Here is an 18,479-nt window from a genome sequence, read left to right on the forward strand (position 1 = left end):
ATCGGTGATATTCGCTGTTGTTCTAAAACACAAGGTAAAACGTTCTAGTTCTTACTTTTCCCACGACTTGTAAACAGTGTTCCAAAGTGACGTAAGACGTATGGTTAAGTAAACGCCCCACATTGACAAATATGTTTAGTAATAGTCACGCTTCATGAAAAATAAATATTTAAACATTTGCAAATGTAAATTTAATGTTTTTTTTAAATGAGTAATATCAAATTTATTATTGAAATTGTTATACGCCACACCAACAGCCCGCTGGCAAATCTGATCTTGAAGAAATACTTTGTACTTTTTCAGTTTTATAAAGAAGTTATGGCTGAAGTCGACAGTAAGGACATTACATTTTTGTATTGAAACACAATTGCTCTATTTAGCAGAGCACACCAAAAAATCGTTAATTGATTAAAAATATTTGGAAAGACCACTCTGTAGCAGCTCTTATCTTGGAGGGGTCAACCATGCTTTGAGCTTTCAACACAAAAACAATCAAATCAAGCAGAAGGCAAATGAATATACGCTGATCAAACTGATTTTTTTTTACAAATCCAGTAAAGATCTCTTGCATGATGTCCAAAAACAGGACAGTGGTTATCATTTTAGTTAATAGGTAAGTCGGTTTGGTTTACAAAACGAAGCGAGATGAAACAGAAGTTCATTTCATTCATTATTGAACGGTGAAAACATAAGTTCTGATTCTATTGAAGGCAACACCTCCTTATGCACTGCCCCTCCTTAAACATACAGCGCCACCCAATGGACGTGACTCCGCATTGCATTTGAATACAAGCGTGCCTCCATCTCTACCACGCTGTAACCTCTTTTGCCCTCCCACAAATATCTGGGACGCCTGGCAACACACAAAGTCAGCCGACTGGAAATAATGTGAGACCTTATATTTTCTTTTGACGCGACTTAGTATATACATGGACTTATCTTGTTGCCTTTTTGTTTTAGTTTTCATACCGAAGTCATTACCGTAGTCATATTCGCTAGCTGCAAGTAGCTGCTAGCACAGCTGCGATAACTTGTATAGTTCACCCGCTAGGAAGACATTAATGGTGCACACTTTAAAGTGAAGGCGTACAATGCTGATAATAAATAGCATACCCTTGCCATTTCTTGTTCAGGGACTTAATGTATTCATCGCGCTGATCCACTACACATAGCTAATTGTATCCGTTGTACGTGGATGGGCGGAGTGTGCAGTTTTAACTTGTACTTTTCTGTTAAGAGTCAACATAAAAGTCAACTTTCACATGTTGTCAGATTGCGCATAAAATACTGACGTTGACGTGTGTTTAACAATCGCACTTCGAAGTTATGCTCGCCTAGTTAAGACCTAGTTTGAGGATGATGGGTTAACGCTTTGAGGTGAGCGGATCGATCCATATATTGATATTGTCGATACAAAGGTAGTATCTGAAGAATGGTGAGATCGATATTTTGGAGCTGTCTGTTTATTTTCCTAAACGTGTGTGCTTTCTGTTTTGCTGTTCAAATAAAATATTGTTACTAAGTTTGTGGACACAAGAGGGCCTTCAGGCAGAAAGTAATTAGAGCCAATAATGGAGTTTGCTTTTGGTTAGTTGTTGTGCACCACACCAGTATTTTAGTATATTGCATCTAAGTAGCAATATCTGTGATACTAGCCCTGCATTTACTTGGTATCGGATCGTCTTGTACTATCGCCCACATGTATTTAAAGCTGGGATTTGTTTGAAATAATTCTCCCTTTGTGTTCTGTCAGATCCATTTTCCATCATGGTCAACCAGGTTCAGCGAGGTGAGGGCAGCTGGCAGTCATGCAAGAGTGATTCCAGCGGGGCAGGAAACAGCGGTGGGGAGAGTTCCAAGGAAAGCTCTCGGTGTTCCACACCCGTACTGGACGCTGATCGTTCAGACAGGCTGCGGGACAAGATGAGGAGGAGGATGGAGTCTGGGGACCACTGGTTCTCCCTTGAATTCTTCCCTCCGAGGACGGCTAATGGCGCTGTCAATCTCATATCGAGGTACTCGAGTCCCATTTATTTTCATGTAGATTTTCAGAGGGTGTAGGAGCTATTTATTAGTGTGTTCCTAGGTTTCTAATATTGGTTGATTTATTTTTTGTTGTTGTTGTTTTGTTTGGATTACTTGATAATATTTTCTTGTTAGTTATTTATTTGTTTCATTCATTCATTCATGCATTTTCTCACGAGGGTCGCGGGGGTGCTGGAGCCTATCCCAGCTGTCTTTGGGCGAGAGGCGGGGTGCACCCTGGACTGGTCGCCAGCCAATCACAGGGCACATATAGACAAACAACCATTCACACTCACATTCATACCTATGGACAATTTGGAGTCGCCAATTAACCTAGCATGTTTTTGGAATGTGGGAGGAAACCGGAGTACCCGGAGAAAACCTACGCATGCACGGGGAGAACATGCAAACTCCACACAGAGATGGCCGAGGGTGGAATTGAACCCTGGTCTCCTAGCTGTGAGGTCTGCGTATTTATTTGTTATCTATCATATTTTGTTGGGGTTAATTAGTAGTTAATTTGTTGGTTTCATTTCATTGGATAACACCCTGGCGACTTGCAATATATTTGGGTAGGCAGTGCTCACAAGACCAGCATGCACCGGGGTGGGCCTATGGTTTTTGTGCCAGCGCAAGAGAGGCAACAGGAGAAGGCCCTTGTTCCTTTTTTGTTTGTTTACTTGCTTGGTAATAAAAGGAAATAAGAAGAAACGGAACAAGATTGTTTGGACAATGACTCTTTTGCCTGGTGCATCAGTGGCCTCTTGATTATAGTGTAAGTTACGTTTATTTTGTGAAGGACAAATAGCCGCTACAGAGGGCTTCATAGGTAAAACTCCCATTTTTGCTGAATAACGCACAGAAAGGGAACAAAGTCTATTCTTGTCTCACATAGGGATTAAACAGCTCTCAACAGTTATGATCTCCCATTAGGTCAAACTTGTTCCTTTTTTGTCTTCAGATTTGACCGTATGGGTTCTGGTGGGCCGCTCTTCATAGACATTACCTGGCATCCAGCTGGAGACCCGGGTTCAGACAAGGAAACGTCCTCCATGATGATTGCCAGCACTGCAGTCAACTACTGCGGTCTGGAGAGCATCCTCCACCTCACTTGCTGCAACCAGACCACAGATAGGATCACTGGCTACTTAGCCAAAGCAAAGCACCTGGGCCTAAAAAACATCATGGCTCTCAGAGGAGGTAGGCGAGGGACACGTGTTATTAGCTGTGACCACAAATTCCAACTCATATGTGTTGCTGTAAAATATCCACAGACCCAGTCGGTACGGATTGGGAGGAGGAAGAAGGGGGCTTCAACTACGCTACCGACCTTGTTAAACACATCCGATCAGAGTTTGATGACTACTTTGACATATGTGTCGCAGGTGTGGACTCAGCTCATGCAGGAGTAATACTAATAAACATTAATTCAATTAATCTCTGAAAAGATTTGCATGTGTGTGTGTGTGTGTGTGTGTCAGGCTATCCCACTGGCCACCCTGAGGCAGAAAGCTATGAGGAAGATCTGCGACACCTGAAGGAGAAGGTGGATGCAGGAGCAAACTTCGTCATCACGCAACTCTTCTTCCGGGCAGAAACTTACCTGAAATTTCTAGATGATTGTCGGGCTCTTGGGATCACGTGTCCCATTCTTCCCGGGATCTTCCCTATCCAGGTAAGGCACCACTGCTCCATTGAGGAAAAAGTGGTTCTCGACCCCAACTCAATGTTCCCCTCTGCAGGGTTACCAGTCTCTGCGTCAGCTTGTCAAGTTGTCAAAACTGGAGGTGCCAGAAGAGATCATGAAAGTCATTGAGCCCATCAAAGACAATGACGCCGCCATTCGGAATTATGGAATACAACAAGCAGTGGAGATGTGCCAAGTGTTGCTGCACAGCGGCAAAGTGCCCGGTTTGCATTTCTACACTCTGAACAGAGAGGTTGCCACCATGGAAGTCCTCAGACAGCTCGGCCTGTGGATAGAGGACCCCAGGTAAGTCATTTCTGTGATTTTGGTGAGAATATGTCAGAATTATCCTCATCCTTTTAATTAATCTTATCCTCGCAGACGGCCCCTTCCATGGGCAGTGAGTGCACATCCCAAGCGAAAGGTCGAGGATGTGCGGCCCATCTTCTGGGCATCCAGACCCAAGAGTTACATCTACAGAACCCAGGATTGGGACGAGTTCCCTAATGGCAGATGGTAAGGTTTTTGTCAACGCTATAAAAACTAAAGCTACCACAAGAAATGGATTCAAGATCCCGCTGTTGTCGATTCTCTCACTAGGGGTAACTCCTCATCTCCGGCCTTTGGTGAATTAAATGACTACTACTTGTTCTACTTGAAGAGCAAGTCATCCAAAGATGCTCTGCTGCAGATGTGGGGCGAGGAGCTGAAGAATGAGCAAAGTGTCTATGAGGTCTTCACCTGCTACATCACTGCCCAGACAAACATCAATGGCCACAAGGTAGGGTTTCCTGTAGAAATGTCAGTCCCTTTTATGAAGACTATTACTATTATTATTTGAGGGGAAAAATAACAAACTGCTTTGGATAACCTGCTGGATCATCCCAAAGTAAGGGCTACAATGAACGACTCCTCACAGATCACTAGATCAGTGATTTTCAACCTTTTTTGAGCCACGGCACGTTTTTTTACATTGGAAAAATCTTGTGGCACACCACTAACCAAAAATGTTACAAAATGTCACCACGACCTCACACGTGCATCAATAAGTCTATCGGAGGAACAAGGTAGGTGTTGCCACACGGACCAATATTACATTGCTCTGCCAGTCTTTACACCACAGACACTCCACAGTAGCCATGTTTTTACATGACAAGTCTCTTTCCGAATGACCTTTCGGGAAACAATGATATATTCCAATCTAGTCAATAGGGCATGCCCAGTAAAACGTAAATATCAACATCACGTGATACCGGCTTCCCCAAGTTTTTCTTTCACTTGTTGGAATAACTCCGTATTGCCAGTTTTGTTTGTCCAGTCTTAAAATTTAGTTTGAATCAAAAACAAACTTTGCTTAGTCCAGTGCCGATTGCTGGCCTCCATTTTTAAAACTGAAGAAGGTGTTACGTCATATCTGAGCACGCGCTGAAAGAATGCACCCGGGATAAATTTAAACAGGAAAAGATCAAATCCAATCTTGCTAATATTTTATAATTAAACTCAGGACATGCTTTATATAGATATATATTTTCTTTTTTAATAAAACCGCACTTGTGAATGGCGTATAGAAGGGTTTAGATTCTGTTCCACAAATGGCGGTAATGCATACGAAAGCTGCTTACCAACCGCCAATAAGCAACAGAAGAAAAAAAACACCACGAAGAAGAACGCACCCTGACAACTTTTTCCGTTTGAGCGGGCACAAGATACCGCAATCGGATTGGTTGAAGGAATATTCCATCCCTGTTCAATTCTTTCCGTTTGAGCAAATAAACCAAATGCAATTGGAATATTTGGGTCCATGTATACTATTGACATAATATTTGCAAATGATGATTCATTCATTCATTTTCTACCGCTTTTTCTTCACGAGGGTGCTGGAGCCTATCCCAGCTGTCTTCGGGCGAGAGGCGGGGTACACCCTGGACTGGTCGCCAGCCAATCACAGGGCACATATAGACAAACAACCATTCACACTCACATTCCTACCTATGGACAATTTGGAGTCGCCAATTAACCTAGCATGTTTTTGGAATGTGGGAGGAAACCGGAGTACCCGGAGAAAGCAAATGATGATTAATAAATGTTAATTATAAAAAGTGATATTGGATAATTGACAGTGGTTGAAAATCACTGCACTAGATAATCTAATCCACTTGTGGCAGGTGATGTGTTTGCCGTGGAATGACGAGCCTCTGGCCCAAGAAACCAACCTACTGAAGGATGAACTGGAGAAGGTGAACAGACGAGGCGTCCTCACCATCAACTCCCAGCCCAACATCAACGCCAAACCCTCCACGGACCCAATAGTGGGCTGGGGACCCCCCGGCGGCTACGTTTTTCAGAAAGTACGACCACTTTGTGTTTGCTGTAATCCTCAGCGATGTCATGCGTATGTTGGTATGCCTCAACAGGCTTATCTGGAGTTCTTCACGTCCAGTGAGAATGTGAACGCCCTTCTTAAAGTTCTGAAAAAGTATGAACCACGTGTCAACTACCACATTGTTAATGTGCACGTAAGTTTTAATAGCAAGTTTTAATAGCCGTACCTGATTTGCTTTGGTCAATACCCAACTATGAATATTATATCCTCAAAGGGCCATAACCTCACCAACGCTCCTGATATGCAACCTAATGCTGTGACATGGGGGATATTCCCAGGGAGGGAGATTGTTCAGCCCACCATAGTGGACCCGGTCAGCTTTATGTTCTGGAAGGTAAGAATGAGACGCAAATGTATTTGGATTTACATGCACAGGTCCATGTTTTCCTCACTTCAAGCATATCTCCACCTGTGGAACAGCCTGCCGGATGGCCTCAGGACTGCGGAGACTGTTGATATTTAAAAAAAAAAAAGATTACAGACGCACCTTTTTAATCAGGCTTTTAGCTAATATTTTTAAACTTTTCTTATGTTTTTATCTTTTTAGTCCTATTTTATGCTCTTAGTCTTCAGCTTTTAACTCCAGTGTTTTGTTGTTATCTTTTTAGTCCTATTTTTTTGCTCTTGGTCTTCAGCTTTTAACTCCAGTGTTATGTTTTTATCTTTTTAGTCCTATTTTTTTGCTCTTGGTCTTCGGCTTTTAACTCCAGTGTTATGTTTTTATCTTTTTAGTCCTTTTTTATGCTCTTAGTTTTCAGCTTTTAACTCCAGTGTTTTGTCTTTATCTTTTTAGTCCTATTTTTTTGCTCTTGGTCTTCAGCTTTTAACTCCAGTGTTTTGTTGTTATCTTTTTAGTCCTATTTTTTTGCTCTTGGTCTTCGGCTTTTAACTCCAGTGTTATGTTTTTATCTTTTTAGTCCTTTTTTATGCTCTTAGTTTTCAGCTTTTAACTCCAGTGTTTTGTTTTTATCTTTTTAGTCCTATTTTTTTGCTCTTGGTCTTCAGCTTTTAACTCCAGTGTTATGTTTTTATCTTTTTAGTCCTATTTTTTTGCTCTTGGTCTTCGGCTTTTAACTCCAGTGTTATGTTTTTATCTTTTTAGTCCTTTTTTATGCTCTTAGTTTTCAGCTTTTAACTCCAGTGTTTTGTTTTTATCTTTTTAGTCCTATTTTTTTGCTCTTGGTCTTCGGCTTTTAACTGTAGTGTTATGTTTTTATCTTTTTAGTCCTATTTTATGCTCTTAATCTTCAGCTTTTAACTCCAGTGTTTTGTTTTTATCTTTTTAGTCCTATGTTTTTGCTCTTGGTCTTCAGCTTTTAGCTCCAGTGTTATGTTTTTATCTTTTTAGTCCTATTTTATGCTCTTAATCTTCAGCTTTTAACTCCAGTGTTTTGTTTTTATCTTTTTAGTCCTATGTTTTTGCTGTTGGTCTTCAGCTTTTAACTCCAGTGTTTTGTTTTTATCTTTTTAGTCCTATTTTTTGCTCTTGGTCTTCGGCTTTTAACTCCAGTGTTATGTTTTTATCTTTTTAGTCCTATTTTTTGCTCTTGGTCTTCGGCTTTTAACTCCAGTGTTATGTTTTTATCTTTTTAGTCCTATTTTATGCTCTTAGTCTTCAGCTTTTAACTCCAGTGTTTCCTCAGGGGGGGTCCTCCACACTGGGGGCTGTGTCGGGTCTGCTGAGGGGGTGCCATCCTTGGGTCCCTTCGACCCGGCCGGCTGGGGGTTCCTCCCTTTAATGTGGGGGTCCACCCGTCTGTCGGAGTCGGGGGGCCCGGCTGCTGGTCCTCTGATGGCACGGCCTGCAGCTCCTCCCAGTGTGGACGGCCCCCTCCCAGGTGGCGTTTCCTTGATCCTCAGTGCCATGCCATGTCTGCCTACTGTGTGTGATTGTGTGTGTGGGTCTAGTATGGAGGGTGGTAAGGAGGGGCTTTCTTTTGTTTCTTTGTTTTTTTCCTTTTAAATGTGGAAATTGTTTTAATTCTGTAAAGCACTTTGTGTTGCATGTCTTTGCAGGAAAAGTGCTATACAAATAAAGTTGATTTGATTTGATCTCCTTCAGGATGAGGCATTTGCCTTGTGGATTGAGCAGTGGGCCAAACTGTATGAAGACGAGTCACCTTCTCGAATGATCATCAAATACATCCACGACAACTACTTTTTGGTCAATCTAGTAGACAACGATTTCCCACTAGAGAACTGCCTTTGGCAGGTGATCGACGACATGTTTGAACAGCTGGATGCTTCTCCAGAGCCAGCACTCCTTGAATCAGAATAGTCTGATGAATTTTTTTTTAATATTGAAGGACAGGAAAAAGCACCCCTTAAACTATTTGCAAATGCTGCTATTACAAGAAAATGTTTGTCAGACTATTTTTGTTGGAATTTGATCTTCTTGTACTGTTACTATTTTAGATAAGGTGGGGAAATGAAGACAGCTTTCATCTTTAAACAAAGTGAACTATTTTTATTTCAGCAACCTTTCCTCCATGTTACTGCACCTGTGCCCTTGGCCTGTTTTTATCCAACTGGATAACAAAAACCTGTGCTTTGTTTAGTTTTTCTCGAGTTTACATTTGCTGAGATAAGCATTTTAAGTGCACATTTTGAAAGGATGGATTTTTAAATGGTAGCTATACTTAAGTGTGTCGTCACGGGTGAGAACTTAGTACAAAACAAAGTAAGCAAATATTTTCCAAGTATTTATTTGTGTTGCCCATTCTCCAAATCACAATAAATGTGTTTGTTTAATTGTCTGTGTTATGTGGATGCTTAATTCCGTTACGGAGCACCACCTCATTCTTCCTTTCTGGGAAATACCTCATTCTAGGTCCTTGTCTTATGTCTTCATATAGCACACGAACAGCTTCAAAAAACAAAGGGCCTGTGAGTGTGACGTGCTCATTTTTAGCACCCAAAAAGGGATCAGTCTTGAGTCGAGACAAAAATTCACAGTAGGAACTGAGCCCATCAACTTCATGAAGTTATTTTTGAAAAGTGTACCCCAAGGGTAATTTTCAGCGCAGCTGTCAAAGGTCAGGATCATCCCCTCTGAGTGTGTTGAACTCTTCCGGGGCCGAGTATTTGTTAGCAGCCCGACCAGCCGACTGGCGGAAGCCTGCTGAAATCTCATCGAAGGTGCGACCTTTGGTCTCGGGCACTTTAAAGTAAGTGAAGACAAAGAAGCCCAGCAGAAGAACAGTGAAGATGATGAAGACATAGGGGCCGCAGAGTTGCTGTGGGGAGAGAAAATCAAATTTTGTAAGGCTACAATACGAATGAGGTATCGATTTGCCTGCCAAACTCAACAAAAAAATGAATGTTCCATGAGATGGTAGTATCTGCTCACTCTAATCAGAGCACACGCTGCCGATTGTGCTCCTTTTAGATCACTTTGGCCTTACCTCAACATACTGGAAGCTCATGCCAATTAAGAAATTGGCAGACCAGTTGCAGAAGCCAGCAACTGCAATGGCAGCAGGTCGGGGCCCCTGACTGAAGAGCTCTGCCACAATGAACCATGGAATGGGTCCGGGGCCTATTTCAAAAAAGGCTACGAAGCTCAGGATGGCCACGATGCTCACGTAGGACATCCAACTGTGTTGATCCTGAGGGATGCAACACATTGATATATATATATTTGATATATATATATATTGATATACAGTATTTGTTGCTATGACTCATTGAGTTAATAACGTAAAACAGCCAATGGAACAGAAATGTTCCATACACTTACCAACAACGCCATAGCAATAGTTAGAGCAACTGCAGATATGGCCATCCCCATCAAACCAATCAGGTGGAGCGGCCTTCTACCCATACGCTCCACCACAAACAACTGTCCAAAGGAGACAAAAAGTTACCAGCATCCTCAAAGTCAACACTTGTTTCCTTTCATTTGATGGCACTTACAGAAACAACCGTGAACGCTGTGTTTACGACTCCTGCTCCAATGGTTGCATAGACTGGCTGGGAAACACCCGCTCTTGCAAAAATTCCAGTGGAATAGTAGAACACCTAAAACAGGATATACAGTGAAGAAAATAAGTATTTGAACACCCTGCTATTTTGCTATTTCTCCCACTTAGAAATCATGGAGGGGTCTGAAATTTTCATCGTAGGTGCATGTCCACTGTGAGAGAGATAAACTAAAAAGAAAAATCCAGAAATCACAATGCATGATTTTTTAACAATTTATTTGTGTGATACAGCTGCAAATAAGTATTTGAACACCTGTGTATCATCTAGAATTCTGACCCTGAAAGACCTGTTAGTCTGCCCATTAGAAGTCCACCTGCACTCCATGTATCATCCTGAATCAGATGCACCTGTTTGAGGTCGTTAGCTGCATAAAGACACCTGTCCACCCCATACAATCAGTAAGACTTTAACTTGTAACATGGCGAAGACCAAAGAGCTGTCCAAAGACACCAGAGACAAAATTGTACACCTCCACAAGGCTGGAAAGGGCTACGGAGCAATTACCAAGCAGCTTGGTGAAAAAAGGTCCACTGTTGGAGCTATCATTAGAAAATGGAAGAAGCTAAACATGACGGTCAATCTCAATCGGAGTGGAGCCCCATGCAAGATATCACCTCGTGGGGTCTCAATGATTCTAAGAAGGGTGAGGAATCAGCCCAGAACTACACGACAGGACTTGGTCAATGACCTGAAAAGAGCTGGGACCACCGTTTCCAAGGTTACTGTAGGTAATACACTAAGACGTCATGATGTGAAATCATGCATGGCACGAAAGGTTCCCCTGCTTAAACCAGCACATGTCAAGGCCCGTCTTAAGTTTGCATATGACCATTTGGATGATACAGAGGAGTCATGGGAGAAAGTTTTATGGTCAGATGAGACCAAAATAGAACTTTTTGGTCATAATTCCAATAAGCGTGTTTGGAGGAAGAAGAATGAAGAGTACAATCCGAAGAACACCATCCCTACTGTGAAGCATGGGGGTGGTAGCATCATGCTTTGGGGGTGTTTTTCTGCACATGGGACAGGACGAGTGCACTCTATTAAAGAGAGGATGACTGGGGCCGTGTATTGTGAGATTTTGGGGAACAACCTCCTTCCCTCTGTCAGAGCATTGAAGATGGGTCGTGGCTGGGTCTTCCAACACGACAACGACCCGAAGCACACAGCCAGGAAAACCAAGGAGTGGCTCCGTAAGAAGCATATCAAGGTTCTAGCATGGCCCAGCCAGTCTCCAGACCTGAACCCAATCGAAAATCTTTGGAGGGAGCTCAAACTCCGTGTTTCTCAGCGACAGCCCAGAAACCTGACTGATCTAGAGAAGATCTGTGTGGAGGAGTGGGCTAAGATCCCTCCTGCAGTGTGTGCAAACCTGGTGAAAAACTACAGGAAATGTTTGACCTCTGTAATAGCAAACAAAGGCTACTGTACCAAATATTAACATTCATTTTCTCAGGTGTTCAAATACTTATTAGCAGCTGTATCACACAAATAAATTGTTAAAAAATCATGCATTGTGATTTCTGGATTTTTCTTTTTAGTTTATCTCTCTCACAGTGGACATGCACCTACGATGAAAATTTCAGACCCCTCCATGATTTCTAAGTGGGAGAAATAGCAAAATAGCAGGGTGTTCAAATACTTATTTTCTTCACTGTACATGGACTGTGTTTTATTAGTAGGTCAATACATTGTGTGTGTAATAGCTGTTTATACTAGCTTGTTGTACGAAGAACTGTGTCATAACGGACAATAACAAAAATGGGTCTCAATTTATTTTCAAGGCGGCACGGCGGTCGAGTGGTTAGCGCGCAGACCTCACAGCTAGGGGACCAGGGTTCAATTCCACCCTTGGCCATCTCTGTGTGGAGTTTGCATGTTCTCCCCGTGCATGCGTGGGTTTTCTCCGGGTACTCCGGTTTCCTCCCACATTCCAAAAACATGCTAGGTTAATTAGCCACTCCAAATTGTCCATAGGTATGAATGTGAGTGTGAATGGTTGTTTGTCTATATGTGCCCTGTGATTGGCTGGTGACGAGTCCAGGGTGTATCCCGCCTCTTGCCCAAAGACAGCTGGGATAGGCTCCAGCACCCCCGCAACCCTCGTGAGGAAAAGGCGGTAGAAAATGAATGAATGAATTTATTTTCACTTGTCTCTGTTACAGTCCACTGCATTGGGGCCATGTGGTGCACTATGCAACCAGATCCAGCAGATGGAGCCGCACCTGCCTTGCTGGAGTGGAACTTACCCATTAAGACAGTCTCTTGAGTGTCAATAATGTGTCAAGGATTTCAATAAAGTAAGGAAAAGCTAAGTCTTATTTTACTAGAATAAAATACACTAATGTACAGTATGTCCGACAATCACTACTCTGTTTTGTTGAGGGGGGTGGGGGGGCATTTCATCTCTCACATCATAAAGCATACTCTGGTCACATGACAATAGATGTTGCCTGACTTACGGCATTGATCCCAGACAGCTGCTGTGACAGTTGCAGCATTACAGCCACAACAATGGGCTGGCGATAGACAGGAGAGCGTAGCAGCTCCGCTATGGTCACTTTCTTCTCCGTCATCATCTGCTGACTCTCTTCCTTCATCTCCATCATGTCTTCGCTCACATCATTGGTTCCTCGCAACTTCACTAAAACTGCAAAACAAGGAAGTGCAGTCATACACGGAAGCATATGATATCAACCTGTAAAACAGTTATGTCCTTTTAATGTTTCAACATAACTTTATTTGGGTTTATTGTGAAAATTGATACATTTGCATGTTTTGGAGTAATACGAACCCACAATGAACAAATGGATCATTCATTATTTTCATTCATTCATTCATTTTCTACCGCTTTTCCTCATGAGGGTCGTGTGGGGTGCTGGAGCCTATCCCAGCTGTCTTTAGGCGAGAGGCGGGGTACACCCTGGACTGGTCGCCAGCCAATCACAGGGCACATATAGACAAACAACCATTCACACTCACATTCATACCAATTTGGAGTGGCATGTTTTTGGAATGTGGGAGGAAACTCCGGGTACTCTGGAGAAAACCCACGCATGCACGGGGAGAACACGCAAACTCCACACAGAGATGGCCGAGGGTGGAATTGAACCCAGGTCTCCTAGCTGTGAGGTCTGCGCGCTAACAACTAGACCGCCGTGCCGCCCATTCATTATTTTTTGTGTAAAATAGCAAACTAAGAGTGAATTGCTGGGCTCAAACGTAGCAGCTGGACCATTACACTTACAGGTGATGCCCACAACTTGCATCACATATAAATATTGATTGATTTTGATGTATTTTCAGTGTGTCTCACCGCTGTTGGCTTTGCTCTCCTCATTGCAGTTGATGAGGAGGTATCTCGGACTCTCAGGACAGAAGGGCAAGAGGGCAGATTGCACAATGGCTGGCAGGAGTGTGAACCCCAATAATAGGGGCCAGAGTGAGGCGTTCCCCATGATGGATTCTATCCCCAAAACCTACACATCATAAGACATTTTTTAGCACACATGCTAAGTTTTGTAACCTGATACATTATTCTTAAATTAGAGGGCAGAATTCCCGATGTTTATTTGTGGAATACAAAATGTACCTGAGCCAAAAGGATGCCGATGACGACACCCAGCTGATGTAACGTGCCCATTGCTCCCCGGAGTGATGTCGGGGAGATCTCCTCCACATACATGGGCACAAAGCCAGTGGACAGGCCAGAATAGAGACCCACTACAAAGCGTCCGACGATGAGCAGCTCAAATGAAGCAGCCATCTTGGAGAAGCCCATAAACAAAGCAGCGGTAAGGGCCAACACGTTGGCCATGAGCATGGAGTTTCTCCTTCAGAATAATCCAAGTGATTAGGATTATTTGATACCCCAATTGACATTTACGAATAAGACTTTAAGGTGACTAGGATGGAACAGAAGATTCTTACCTGCCAAAACGGTTAACAAAAAGGCCTACAGAGAAGGAACCAAACATTCCACCCACAGAGAAGATAGCCACTGAAAGTGACCACAGCGCTGTTAACGTGCTCTGGGAGATGTGCTCAGTAAACCTCTCGGTCCAGGTCTCATTGTAGAAATTTTCAATGATCTGAATTTAAAAATGATTGACAACAGATTGATGTAATCCGCTAACAAACAGCTCAATTGATTGTGTTATTGTGTTATATTCTCATTCACGCGCATCCTTTTGTTTTCAGGGCAGTCAATCATTCATTCATTCATTTTCTACCGCTTTTCCTCATGAGGGTCGCGGGGGTGCTGGAACTGGAGCCTATCCCAGCTGTCTTCGGGCGAGAGGCAGGGTACACCCTGGACTAGTCGCTAGCCAATCACATATAGACAAACAACCATTCACACTCACATTCATACCTATGGACAATTTGGAGCCAATTAACCTAGCATGTTTTTGGAATGTGGGAGGAAACCGGAGTAACCGGAGAAAACCCACGCATGCACGGGGAGAACCCACACAGATGGTGGAATCGAACCCTGGTCCTCCTAGTTGTGAGGTCTGCGCGCTAACCACTCGACCGCCGTGCCGCCCGGCAGTCAATCAAATGCAACTAAACTGACCTAGTCATTGAGCATGAAGTCACAAAGCCTGCTTGGATGAAAGGTCATTTTGGGCCCCCCTAAATGACTGAATACACCCCTGATCCTGGATGCTTCACACTCTTCTGTGAAGGTCACAGCTCATGAAGCTACCAGAACATCATCATGTGAAAATAGCTCTCCCGTAGGTGTGACTTAAATGTCTGTCGGAGTGGAGCCTGTACCAAATGTTCTCAACACCCTGTTAGCACATGTATAGGTCTGCCACGTCTGTCCAGAATCCTCCCCCACTTTGCGGAAAGTCAGTTGCTGACCTGAGACTGTGGGTGTCGATGTGTCAGATGTACCAACAGACACCTCTATACTTCCAAAAGGACGGCCCAATGATGGTCACCAACATGTCTATTGGAGTATCTCAATAGAACCTTATCATCCCTCCCAGGAAATCCAGAGGTGGAACATGAACAGTAGATACCGAGCCAAATTGGCATACCAATATTTTTGGCCATCGCTGTATATAGGTCAGCATTTCTCAACCTCATATAAGTTTGGCTCAAATCCCACAGGCTCACTGTATCTCATGTCAGGAAGCAGTCGGGTCTCTCGATTGAGGGGTTTCGAAAGTTCCTAGATTCTTGTTTTGTGTGGTATCATGCCTGAAGTGCAATGTTCCACCACCCTAGCAACCTGCATATACACTAATATTGGGTGTTCCTATATTCTTACCATTCAATCCAAATGACAGGGGTCCAAATACAACATGCTTAATCCTGCCTAACATTCAACTCCCGTTATCCTTTAAGAATCCAACATACCACTGTATAATCTTATTAACCCGCTCCGTGTCACTTCAAATTTGAGCTAAACCCTCTCAGGGATTCGGGTTAGCACGCATGCGATGTCGGATAGGACTGTTTCTTCAGTTAATAAGACTTAACAGAGAAAAACATATTGTAGATTGTATTCACGTTATACTCACATTTTGAGGAGCATTGATGACACCGGTGTTGTAGCCAAACTGGAGGGAGCCAATCACAGCTGTGCCCACAGCCATCATCAGGTGGGGTGTCACCTATTAGGAGATACACTGTATAGTTTTACTCATTCATTAGCATAGAAAAAGTTATAAATCAGTTCAGTTTTAAATGAATTACAATTTAACAGTTATTTAGCACTTGTTTACATAGGAGTCAACACATTTATACATTATTTAAACAATCGAGATCATTATATTATTTAATTATTTATATATTATTATTTATATCATTATATCATTTATATTTAATAACATGTTCAGTAAGTTTTAAAGTTTTTTTCCCAAAAAAATACAATGCATATTATTTTTATGGTCTTCTTGATGGAGACTCAATCCCTGGCCATTTGCCATTGTTCATGTACTAATTCACAAGGATCACTGTCTAGCCGACTCCATTTAATTTAAGTAGATAAGCTTTTTACTATACTACTGTATACAGCTGTTACTACAGACAACTCAGTCACCACACATACTGTACTCAAGCGAGTCAGTGTGCATCCAAATGTACTCTCATCTTGTGGTAATGTTTTCATCAGTGTAATTGCCTCAGTTTTGACTACAGAGTAGTGGAATTATTTGATTTGTATTTAATACATGATGGAAATTACGCCTGTTATACACTCGGTCTCAGTTTTTGTACAATGTAGCACGTAACAAACTAGTCCATTTGCCTAGTACTATATCAATCTGTGGAATTAAGTGCCCAAACAAAGCACCATTTTTTTATTTCACTACTAAATAACATGCCAAAAAAATTGGCCCCTCTTTTTTCTTGCCGTAAAAGTGATGTTTAATGTTCTTTTAACAATTTCTGTTGTTTTCACAGAACCATTTGGAACAAATTCAAACAAAACCTGGAGGCACCACTGCATGGGATTTGAAAACTGTTTCCAAATATGAAACAATGGTGTGAAGTAAGGTATCTGACTTTGACAACCAAATAACAAACTATTAAACTGCTACAAAAAATCGCCTGCTGAGAAGAACCATTTGTCGAATGTCGTTCAAAATGTGGTAGTTCGCTCATGAATTAACTCAGACAACTAATCCCTGAAGTACTGAAGAAAGTTGTACATTTGTGACCCCTATTAACATGCACCCTGGGGCAAATCTTCTGTTGCTTGCTTCTTGACAGGAAGTCCTATTGTGCAAGCTAATTAGTGGTCAACGCAACCTTTACCTACAAAGACGACAAAGAAATGACTAAGAGCGTAGAAAGATAAACTGAACAAAATTCCTAAACCTATTAACATTGAATTATTAATACAATTACTGTATATTATTATTGCATAACGCTGTCGTTTTCATTTTCAGTGTTCCATTCATGCCTCTTCACACTTCAGTTACCTTCCCACTGCACTCCATGTCGCCTCTTTGGATGCTTCCACACTTGAAAATAACCCAAGTAATTTCTAGTAATCCATTGTTATGACATGTCTACAGAAAAACAAAGTCTTAGTGGTTCATGCATGCAGAAGCCGTCCTAAAAGAAGATGCATGGTAACCTTTCTCTCTGCGTTCCACCTGCCGCATTGAGCAGCTTAATGACATCAGTCCTAAGTGGATCTGGGTGGATCACTGTGCTGATTGGCTGAGAGGAGAAAAACAAGAAAACAAACACGTGGACACAAAGTCAAACAGATGATGAAGCTAAAAATTGATTAGCGCAAATGTAGCTAATTGTAACATTAAAAGATATAGTATGTACCATATATATATAGAATGGGTGTACAGACGTCTCTACTTTTGATAGAATTATTGTCCAATCGGATTTTAGCTTCTACGTGTTACCATATCAACATAATCAGCCTAGGGCCTTCAGAAGCAGGAGTGCTGGCCCATGTCACATGTACACTATTAGCATTCATTCATTCATTCATTTTCTACCGCTTTTTCCTCACTAGGGTGGCGGGGGTGCTGGAGCCTATCCCAGCTGTCTTCGGGCAAGAGGCGGGGTACACCCTGGACTGGTCCCCAGCCAATCACAGGGCACATATAGACAAACAACCATTCACACTCACATTCATACCTATGGACAATTTAGACTTGCCAATTAACTTAGCATGTTTTTTGGAATGTGGGAGGAAACCGGAGTACCCGGAGAAAACCCACACATGCACAGGGAGAACATGCAAACTCCACACAGAGATGGCCGAGCATGGAATTGAACCCTGGTCTCCTAGCTGTGAGGTCTGCGCGCAGATCTATTGGAATGTGGCTGCTCGAACTAATCAAAACAATATACTTAATCTGGAAAAATGTGTTTAAAATTTGTGACTGCATTAATTGTTTTCAAAATAAAACATTGAATAATTACCACAAGCTTATTGAAGTAGCTTAGGGTGTAAAGTATATCATATTTGTCCCCGCCTCTCTGCTAATCACTTCAGAGGTCACTTTTGCTCTCTAACCTTGCATTAAACTCTGCTCTGGCTCCACAGAAGGTGAAATTACCTGACCCAACTAGACTCCAACTTTCTCTCCTCTGCCTCCTGTTTGCTTTTGCTTGGCAGGCTGCTGTGCACTGTGAAGTTATCGCTACATTTCCATTGAGAACAGCTGCCTGCTGCACGGACATGGAGTGTGACCTGGGATCATATATACTGGGACTCTGCACATCTGCTGAAGATAAAAAAAAAAAAGTTAGACAGAAGAGGAATCAAGTGAAGGACTAATGTTTTCATTTGAAATATAATAGTTCGCTTGAGATGCCTGACTTGGCAGAACCTATATAGAGGCCCCTGTTCATGTCAACATAAATGTTGCAGTAGAGTGAAGAAGTGATACCGACATGTGAAATAAGTAGACC

At 42.3% G+C, this 18,479-nt stretch overlaps 2 protein-coding genes across 6 annotated transcripts; one reads left to right on the forward strand and one right to left on the reverse strand.

Annotated features, from left to right (window-relative positions):
- The first annotated feature begins 759 nt into the window (after nucleotides 1-759).
- mthfr (methylenetetrahydrofolate reductase (NAD(P)H)) lies at nucleotides 760-8,846 on the forward strand. Of its 3 annotated transcripts, none has more exons than XM_058050584.2 (12): nucleotides 760-888; nucleotides 1,754-2,015; nucleotides 2,987-3,225; nucleotides 3,300-3,410; nucleotides 3,507-3,700; nucleotides 3,768-4,018; nucleotides 4,094-4,228; nucleotides 4,313-4,493; nucleotides 5,878-6,060; nucleotides 6,127-6,228; nucleotides 6,310-6,429; nucleotides 8,158-8,846. In XM_058050584.2, the coding sequence occupies exons 2-12, from the start codon at nucleotides 1,768-1,770 to the stop codon at nucleotides 8,371-8,373; spliced, it is 1,980 nt and encodes a 659-aa protein (XP_057906567.2). In that variant the 5' UTR covers nucleotides 760-888; nucleotides 1,754-1,767; the 3' UTR covers nucleotides 8,374-8,846. The 3 variants fall into 3 exon arrangements, with proteins under 3 accessions (XP_057906567.2, XP_057906570.2, XP_057906566.2); XM_058050587.2 differs by lacking the exon at nucleotides 760-888 and adding an exon at nucleotides 1,417-1,435; XM_058050583.2 differs by lacking the exon at nucleotides 760-888 and adding an exon at nucleotides 1,485-1,587.
- On the reverse strand, nucleotides 7,621-17,236 carry LOC131103975 (solute carrier family 2, facilitated glucose transporter member 1). Of its 3 annotated transcripts, XM_078796776.1 has the most exons (11): nucleotides 17,176-17,236; nucleotides 17,018-17,107; nucleotides 15,614-15,706; nucleotides 14,010-14,170; nucleotides 13,672-13,912; nucleotides 13,396-13,558; nucleotides 12,542-12,729; nucleotides 10,011-10,115; nucleotides 9,835-9,936; nucleotides 9,500-9,703; nucleotides 7,621-9,331 (listed from the first exon to the last, which is right to left on the reverse strand). In XM_078796776.1, the coding sequence occupies exons 2-11, from the start codon at nucleotides 17,033-17,035 to the stop codon at nucleotides 9,125-9,127; spliced, it is 1,482 nt and encodes a 493-aa protein (XP_078652902.1). In that variant the 5' UTR covers nucleotides 17,036-17,107; nucleotides 17,176-17,236; the 3' UTR covers nucleotides 7,621-9,124. The 3 variants fall into 3 exon arrangements, with proteins under 3 accessions (XP_078652902.1, XP_057906573.2, XP_057906574.2); XM_058050590.2 differs by having other exon boundaries at nucleotides 17,018-17,213; XM_058050591.2 differs by lacking the exons at nucleotides 15,614-15,706; nucleotides 17,018-17,107; nucleotides 17,176-17,236 and having other exon boundaries at nucleotides 13,672-13,845; nucleotides 14,010-14,157.
- Between the last annotated feature and the right edge of the window lie 1,243 nt (nucleotides 17,237-18,479).

The sequence above is a fragment of the Doryrhamphus excisus genome, linkage group LG15 (assembly GCF_037039965.1).
Source record: "Doryrhamphus excisus strain RoL-2023G ecotype Guam linkage group LG15, RoL_Dexc_Guam_v1.1, whole genome shotgun sequence".
Lineage (NCBI taxonomy): Eukaryota > Metazoa > Chordata > Actinopteri > Syngnathiformes > Syngnathidae > Doryrhamphus > Doryrhamphus excisus.

Coding starts and splice junctions, on each gene's coding strand:
- mthfr (XM_058050583.2), top strand. Junction 4,494..5,877: donor CAAACATCAATGGCCACAAG/GTAGGGTTTCCT, acceptor CACTTGTGGCAG/GTGATGTGTTTGCCGTGGAA. Junction 6,430..8,157: donor TCAGCTTTATGTTCTGGAAG/GTAAGAATGAGA, acceptor GATCTCCTTCAG/GATGAGGCATTTGCCTTGTG.
- LOC131103975 (XM_078796776.1), bottom strand. Junction 14,171..15,613: donor TCATCAATGCTCCTCAAAAT/GTGAGTATAACG, acceptor TTTTAAATTCAG/ATCATTGAAAATTTCTACAA. Junction 9,332..9,499: donor TGAGCTTCCAGTATGTTGAG/GTAAGGCCAAAG, acceptor CTCTCCCCACAG/CAACTCTGCGGCCCCTATGT.